We start from the raw sequence: 9,057 nt of genomic DNA, 5'->3' as shown, positions 1-9,057 counted from the left end.
ACACAGAAATATTTTAGACATGAATGCCAAAAATAATCCCAGGGCAATTCAGCCCTGTACAGAAAGCTGGGCAGATCCTTTGAACTACCGTGGAATCCTCAGTGCAGGGCATCTGCAAAGTGTATTTCAGCCTCTGGGAAGAGAAAGGGCAGTCTTGCAATACACACCATTTTTGCTTAGCAAAGAGAAATAAAGACAAATCCCATCTGTTTCTTACAAACATATAAATTATTTTATTTACAAAGCCATGTTACAAAAAAAAATAATAATAAAGCAAAAAACAAAAATACAATCGCTCACTAGAGAATATCTCCAGGCCCGGTGTTGAACCATGGCAGTATCAATCAGATACATGTTTGTTCTGGTTTTCCTTTTTTAAACTGTAAGCCATAGAATTTACTATTTACACCTACTTTAGACATTTATTCTGCTTACAATTATCACAAGCATGGAATGAATTCTATTTGATACTGCTAATACATAAAGGTGCAGGACAAAGAATGAAAATACTTAGTGTTACAAAATATGGATTGTAGAAAAGAAATTGGCTGTACAAGTATGGCATTTTTTTTTTTTTCTTAGAATGATTGGACATGCTTTCGTCAAAAGTCTTCTGGAAAAGGTTCTAAAATCTGTAGTAGGAAAGCACAATATAGCAGGTGCAAATTCATTTCTGTGCAACAACAGTTATTTAATATATCCCATGACTGACCAGCTATGCAAAACCCACAGAGTTTTGTTAAAGTGCCATGGGTCAACAGCATAACAAAATATAAGGTGTAAATAGAAAAATTTCTTTTTTTCTTCTTTTTTTTTAAAACAATAGTTCACTGAGAATCAGCAATTATAGAATATGCTGTATAAACTATTCTCTACAAAGGTCGATCAGCACTATTTACAATTGTTACATCGATACAAAAGAAGGCATACAAGTTATCCAAGTCGCTTTTTATGGCTGACGGGCCTATGCATTGCGAATGTGTAACAACCAAAGCTTCTGAGCCTCTATTGCTGGAAACAAATCACAAGGTTTTCAGGCAAATGGGGAAGAAAAAGAACTACGAGTGAATGCTACACTAAGAATGCATTATAGGCTGGTCCAGTTTGTATCCACTTTTATCCAAAAAGTTTACTTCCATTTCATTTTGCAGGCTAAAATTTCCAATACATTTAATTAAATAATGATTCTTTGATGATGAATGAACACCACGGGATTTTTACTTCGTGCTTAACTTTCCTGAAATGCTGTCAGGTGTAAGCCAGTTGAAAATAAAATTTAAGCAGCATTCAAAGGACAGGCTCCCTAATTCAGCTTTCCAATTAAAAGATGCATGGAAACAGCTAAAGCTTCCTAAAACTACAAAATTGCTCCTTCAGTCACTGATTAGCATTGTTTCTCAGAAGCAACCACTGAATCTCACAACCACTGTTTTCCCTCAACAACTAGAAATAGCAGTTCATTGATTACAGAGGATGACTTTGTTACTGAGATTTTTTAAATCCTGCAGTTTTATAACTCAAAATAAATTAAAAAAAATCAACATAGTACTGCTCCTAAAACTGAACAAGACAAAAATTGTGCAAAAATAACAAAGATATGTACACATTTTTCAGTCTGAAGAAATGTACAATAAAAACATAATTCAAAGAACATTTTAAAAATATAAACATTGCTTAAACTTTCCTAAGTTTCATACTGTTTCTGAAACTATACTGGTCAGTTAGCTCTGAAGTATAGCAAAACATAAATTATTACAAAATTAACACTATAAAAATTTATTTTAAGAATATTTCTAAACTTTTTTTTCAAAGGGTCTAGCCTTGTTTATAATTGCTTAAACATTTTTAGTCTTAAAATTTGCCTTAACCCTTCTTTTTTTAAAAAAGAAAGTAGTAATAATCTCCCTATTTGCAGTCTCTCGCCTTTCCCCAAGATGTAAATAAACCAGCATATAAGTGCACTTTTAACACTGTAGAAATAAAAATTAACTCCTCTGTACTATTGTTCCAGTACCTAGTATTGGCTTCCTGATTATAAAATCTATATTTTATTAAAAAATTATTCAGTAATCCTATAAGAAACACTGTCAGTGCAATTCTATTAATGCAAGCCAATCTGCTCAACTCCTGTCCTCACAAACCCAAACTGCTCACTGAAGTTATCAAGTGCTGTGTTCTTAAGGGTCTGAAAATCCCCCAAGATATGGGGATTTTACACATTGGGCCCCCCTGATAAACAGTAATTACAGTTTGGTGCAAAATTCTGCTATGCATTGATTGAAGATAGATTCCTTACGAGCCTGATCCTGGAAGAGGCTGAACACTCAGAATTCCCACTTAAATTATTAAATGCTGTAGGTACAAAGCACCAATCAGGATTAGTCCCTAAAGTTGCAGTGCCCCAGCTGTTTGCAAATTACTAAGAAATGCACTCAATTTTTATCCATAGGACAAGCTTAAATACAGAATTACTGTAATTTTTATTTAATGAAAAAATTTGGATATCCTTTAAATAAATTCAAATAATGATCTGGATTTTTTTTTTTGTTTTTTTTGGAATGTCCATTGTGTTCTGGTTAGGAAACAAAGGGAGCATTGCAACGCTAACAGCTTTAAAAGGCATGAAACATAACCAAGCAGAACGCACAGATCAGTGGCAAATACAAGTGGAAAAACTAAACAAATCACTATTACAGTTTTCTGTAAATTTAATTCTCTTTAAAACCACAAATTCATAAAAGATTAAATCCATCTGCAGGACATAGAAAAGAAAAACCCTGTGGAGTAGGGCTGCTGAGAGCTAGAGATTATAGGCTGGTTCCTTTTCCTTGTTATGGAAGAGTCCTTATTCTACCAGTCCGGTTTGATGTCTTCTAAAAGAGAAACCAGAGCCAGGTTCAAAATCACACAATGTCTTTTGGTATAAAACACTTCAATAATGTCTGTGGCTGACTCAAAGCAGGAATTTATTTCAAGTCCCTGAACTAAATTTCCTCCCTGTTTACTGAATACATGAGACCTTTAAGAAAAGGAACTGCTTTGAATAAATGGCATATTTCCTTTTGGGACGGTCTGATTTTAGTAAGCTTTGGTGAATCTCATGTTCATTAACTTGGTTATTGTTACAAATAAAGAGCAGCAATTAGACGACAACTCTGAAGAATCTTTTCCTCTACACAGCATGTTTTCATGCACAAGGAATCCTCACACAGCACACACGTTGTCACCTTCCCTTAATAAAATGATCTAGTTATTCAGTATTTAAAAACCACCGCATACTGAGGTCTTGAAGTGTTAACACTTTCAGGCACCTAAAAGCACTATGAAGACAAAAAGACTTGATTAGTTAAAAACCTAGAACAGGAATAAAATCTGGAGAAAATACACTTTTAATACATACAGGCACAAATAATTTGACTGTAAAACTACCATTCCATTAATTTTTGTTAAAGACCAAGTAGCTTTTGTAGGGAAAAGTTTTACTAAAAGCAACAATAGTTGGAAAAACAGGCACGTTTTTATGTATACAATCTCTAGCTCTCAAAGAGGGGCAGCACTATTCATATTACACATTAATTAAGAAGAATCCATTTGAGTTTAGCCTGATGGTGTTTAATGCAAAGGGAGAGAACTGACAGGGCCACAACAATTCTCATGATCAGTCCCACGGGAGTACCCGAGTGAACTTCAACACATGGAGCTAATGATCAAAAGGAGCTACTCCTGTGACATCAAAACAACTACAGGCCACCTTCAGCTCACAACTCAATAAAGAGAAACTCTCAGTTATGGGTGGCAGGTGACTTTCACAGCACTGCCACGTGTCCTCTCACTCTGACCAGCTGCTTTGGGAAGGCCAGCGGGAAGCTCTCCCAGCTGGACTGTGCCCGGGCGGTCACAGGTGCAGACAAGACTGGGTTTACAGCCCAACACAGTTTTCCAAATGCCACATTCTCACCCAGCCACTCAATCCTGTGATGAGTTATGGAGCCCTCTCCCTTCTCCTGAGAACAGCAATCTTGTCCTGCCTTTGGCTCCCCCTCTGCACCAGCAGACAGCTCCGCCAGGTTGCCTGGCCAGGACACAGTGGAGGCAGTCCAGAGGAACTGCTCCATATGCACATTTAGCTCAGCAGCTGCAACTCTGCTTCCAAATGCATTGTTAGAAGCCTGTTGTTGTGATGTATTCATGAAAACTTGCCAGATTTTTCCAACTATAAACCCTGGTGTATAGCAGAGATTGTCTCTGCCTACAGACCTTGCTTCACTTGGACTCCCTGATTATCTATCATGGTTATGGCAACACTAACATTCAAAACAAGAGAGCTCAGCTCAGTAATACCTTTACTGACACAGCATATACTTGCAGATCCACTTATTGTTACCTAATTATTAGCACCTTCACAATGAAATATTACAGCATAGTTTAAGAAAGAAATTTTATTTAGAGACTCTTCAATTGCTAGATTGGAGATAAAAGCTGCCAACAAAGCAGCTCAGATTTGACAGTGACAAGCATTCATTAAATAGGGAATCATCATTCATGGTTCCAAATACTAAAATCTTGTGTAAGTTTAGAAAAGAAAAAGCATAATAAAACTTAGTATCAGGTTGATTTCTTTTTTGATTTGTACTTTGAGCTTCACATTCAACTACCAAACTGAAAAAAATATATTTTTTAAAACAAAGAGTTTGTGGGGCTTAAAACAAGCAAACACTTCTATTTTTGATAAAGTTATGAAAACAGACAGCTGAAAAGCTCTGCAATAATCTCAGTTTACATAGAGCTGACACAAAATTAATGTTTTGTACTCTCAGGTTTTCCCCATGGGATCCAGGCAACAGATCCCAACAAGTTCTGCTCCCTGGGTAATTGTATTTTATACTAACACAGGAGCAAGATATTAAAACAAAAACAGTTTTGAACTTCGGAACAGTTTGTCACTGGCAGTTGGATGAGTGTCATAGAGGAAAATGCCACTCCTTAGAAGTATGAAGAAACTTTCCACTTTTTTCCTTTCAGAGTAGTTCTTCTATACATATATTATTTTGCATTCAGCCGTGAGAGAAAAAAAATAAATTACTGTTTGGCAGGTAATCTCAATAAACGAGTGATTCAGAGTCTTTTGAATGGGCATACAGTAGTGGGCTATCATATCATACTATTCTTTTCCTGTGTCTACACAGCAGAAACTAAGCAGCACAACCATTTGGAACAACTATTCATGCACAATTTGGCCAGAATACATAACAGAATTCTAAGACACTTGCTGTACAGAAAAATCCTCTGGATTATTTGTGACTGTACCTTGCTGAGGTGGGAAATGTTTTCACACTAAAGAACAATATTAAATTCTTGACAAAGTACTCAATTTGGAGAGCCAAATAGTAGGGGCCATATTAAAATAAACCAGTGTAGCAGTCCTCCAGACAGATGAAGGCTGGATCAAAAAAGCTGAGTTACAGCATTTATTATAGCCTGTTTAAGAAGAGCTCATATTATACATGGGTTAGTCATGCTTTCAGATTAGTTTCTCTGAATAGCCAAGTGCCTGTTTCTGCTCTCCCTTTGCTGCTTTACTTCTGGCCTATTTTTAAATGCTGTCCCTCCTGTGCCAGTCTGGGGACTCTGCTGTGCCATCTTGCTCAGCATGAGAAGTTGGATAGAAAAACCAACAGAGATCTGCTGCTGCTGCTGCTGAGCCTCTATCACCAGAGCAACAGCCAGTGAGCAGCTGGCTGAGCCATGAGCCAACCTGAGCTGTAATACAGGTGGTGAAAAACAAGCAAAAAATTTGTAATTCATAATTCTTTGAGAGGAAAATAGCTGGAAAAAAATTACATGAGAGGAGAAATTCAGTATTAGTTCACCGAATGGCAGCTTCTATAAAGAACTGTATTCATAAAGAAATTGTATTTTAAGGTTTTATAGTATAAAATGCTTCAAAACTGCTTACAAACTACTTAAGTACACGTCTTTAAAAGCAACTTACTTGTCTGTTGTGTACTGGGTTTGATGTACTCGAAGGACTGGATTGTGACAAAGCTACACTGCTATTTTTCCCAATCTGAAAAACATTAATTGAGCAGCATTGAGAGACATATTTGTCAGTTGAATTCAGATGCTGGCAATGACCTTCCCTTCCCTGTGTAATGTGGTACTAATCATGTTGTATTTGGAACACAGGTATTTTGCCATTGCAAAAGATACTCTTCAGATAGAATCATCATTATCTCTCAGAGCCTGTATACTTTAAAGAGTCTTCAAAGGCACATAAATACTGTTACAGGTCAGAAAATAACATACAAAACAGTTGCTGAGGGAATATAAACTGTAACCCCCTCACCTCCCTAGACTGTAATACTGGTTTTTCTAGTTACTGGAGTCACTTAGAGCAGCTATTCACAGAGCACAGAGTGCTCCAGGTCATGGGATCCTCCCCAGGGGACCTTCTCCACTCCTGGGGAGCTTAAACCAAGTTGCCAAGCACCAGAGCACACCCTAAGTTATTCCATTTCTTTCCATATATCATTAATCAGTAAAGAAAATATTAATCACAAGAACCAAACTCCAGAGATTCAAATTTGCACTTGTATCCATTTACTGCATCAGAGAATTTCTTTGAGAATGAGTGTAAATTGTAGTACATATGCATACATTTTAAAAGTACTTAGTTATAATACTGCAATATTCCAACTGCTTGTTTCAATGTCTGTGAGTTTACAGCACTCTGCAAGAGCAGCCTGTCATAGGTTTTTCTACAATGACCTGTAAAAATGGTGCAAGTATTTCTGTTGTGACACAAGAAGGGACACAGCTGTTGAGTCAGAGGAGTAGTTCCTCAGGGGTTACAAAACATAGAAATTAACCATGGACACCTGTCTGCAAATGGAGATGACTGCAGAGTGAGTAGCTGTTTACAATCACTGACTTCAAGTAGCATAGCATTAATCCTTTGATGGAGACATAGCAAGGACCTGTCTCCTGAACACTGAGAAATGCAGTAGCCAGTTTCTTACTGACTTGGTGGGGCTGTGGCATTGGCTGGCAGGGCCTTCACAGGAGCAGCTTTCTCCTTCCCTTCCACAGCATTGTTTATTATTCTGCCATTTCACATTCAGAGTGAAAGGTAACCTCTCTCTTCCTCTCCACAGATGCCCTTTCTCAGAGATTGTTTTGAACAGTGTTCTCTATTCTATCCAGAATAAATGTGTGAAGTTTTTATTTACAAGCAGTTTAGAAGGTGCTCCCATGGGCTTGAAGATTAAAAGGATGGGTCTTTGCCTGTCCTGCTCCCTTCAGCTTGTTTTGCCTGTCACAGCTGTTTTTTGGAGCATAACAGTCTTTAACTATAAATCCTGACTAAAGACACAACCTTCTATCTTTCCTGGTCCTTCAGAACATTGGGACACACCTGCAAATCTTTATTCCCTACATACACCTTTACAGCATTCATAAACCCCTTTATAATAAATACATCTCCTCCTTTTAAATGGAGAAATAGTCACACAGGCTGTACAGGTACAGCACTCTGAAACTAGAGAAAGGTTCCCAGATATCTTGGGTCTTTAATGATGGGAAACCATTTCAAAAGTATAAGTGGGAGGCCAAAATTAAAATCCTTTTTTTTTTCCCCCACTGTCTTTTAAAAATGAAGTGTACTTCAAAACCCAATGGTTAACACTTCCAGTTACTATCTATCCAGTCTAGAGTTGAATTAAATAAGAAAACTGTACCTGAGCCTATCACCCGTTGCTATGTTCTTTGTTTCTTCAATTTGCCCTATTACATGAAGGAACAAGAGCAAGATTTTAAGCCACACCATTTTTTGGGTGGGATTTTTACTGTAATTGCATTACTAGAACACAGCAAGTCAAACAGCATAGCTTAAAAGGGAATTTAAGTATTTTATACTCCAGAGCTTCAATAAACACATGTAGAGTATGTATATTTAACCCATATGCTTAAATGGGTACAAATTCCATTTATACAGTATCATACATGCATACAGTATTCTTGTTCCAAAGACAATTAGCTGCCAGACTGACTTCTGAAATACAATTAACTCCATTTTATCTCCTATTTTTGACTACTGCTGTAGCTCCAAAAACCAGCAGTATAAGAGGAAAGCGTGACCAACTTTTACATATATACATACACATATATGCATATATATACACGTATGTATGCACCTGGTCAAATACATATATATTCATAACATATATATATGTATAACATATTAAAATATTTCTATATTGTAACACTCATTACAAATATTTAGCCTCTTACTTTAAAAATATTAGTCCGAATTTCATTTTTACAAATATTCAGCAAAGACCTCTGATTAATTTCTAATGGTTTATTTACTTCTCTTGCTGTGCAGCACCATGAAATATATCTTAAATTGAAAAAAGGAATGACACACAGGAACAGATTTGATCCTGAGGGAGCTCAGAATTTGAACTCAGAATCTCCTCTGTAAGATTTCCTCATACTGCACTAGCTACAGATACAGTCTATGTCCTGTGAAAAGATGATACAATCCATCTCCTATTACCCATTTTTGTACCAAAGTACAAATTTGTACTTACTTACTTTTTCTTTCCCTTTGACACTTTAAACCTTGGGGCAATTTAATCTTTTTGGGCACATTTCAAAATTCGGATTTGGTGATAGAAGGAAGAATTTACAGCAACCTCTGCTGACTTCAGTTACTTGAAGATCAGTTCTGATTGCAGGACACATTTAAGAGGCTTACAATACAAAGGCAATGCCACTCCCCATTTTAAAAAGCCAAACAAGTCATCTCTGTTGCACCTCTGCTGGAAGTAGGAAAGAGAAAATACAACAGCTAGGCCATTCTTTGAGACCTTCATTCTGTCTCCTATACCAGCTTTAGGATTCATTTATTCCTTTCTTCCTCTCCCACTTCTGCCATTATTATTTATGGATTGCTTTACCCTTATCATCATCCTTTCTAAATTACACTAGTTTTTATATCCGTAGGAAATGAGTGTCACCAAAAAACAACAACAACAAAAAAATCTCCTAAACTAC

General features: G+C 36.7%; 1 protein-coding gene across 8 annotated transcripts in view; it reads right to left on the bottom strand.

Annotated features, from left to right (window-relative positions):
• Window positions 1–209: 209 nt before the first annotated feature.
• The window catches only part of ATXN7L1 (ataxin 7 like 1), a 111,730-nt gene continuing 102,882 nt past the window's right edge, over window positions 210–9,057 (bottom strand). For 7 of the 8 annotated variants that reach the window (XM_079303716.1, XM_079303714.1, XM_079303721.1 and 4 more), the window contains 2 exons: window positions 5,993–6,067; window positions 210–2,873 (listed from right to left, as the gene is read on the bottom strand). In XM_079303716.1, coding sequence (XP_079159842.1) covers window positions 2,832–2,873; window positions 5,993–6,067 — 117 coding nt within the window. In that variant the 3' untranslated portion in view covers window positions 210–2,831. Of the gene's footprint in view, window positions 3,321–5,992; window positions 6,068–9,057 lie in introns of all 8 variants that reach the window. The other variant, XM_079303715.1, reaches the window with a different exon arrangement.

This window comes from Erithacus rubecula, assembly GCF_903797595.1.
Source record: "Erithacus rubecula genome assembly, chromosome: 4".
NCBI lineage: Eukaryota > Metazoa > Chordata > Aves > Passeriformes > Muscicapidae > Erithacus > Erithacus rubecula.
The sequence above is the reverse complement of the archived record's forward strand: the minus strand, read 5'-3'. Positions and strand labels throughout refer to the sequence as shown.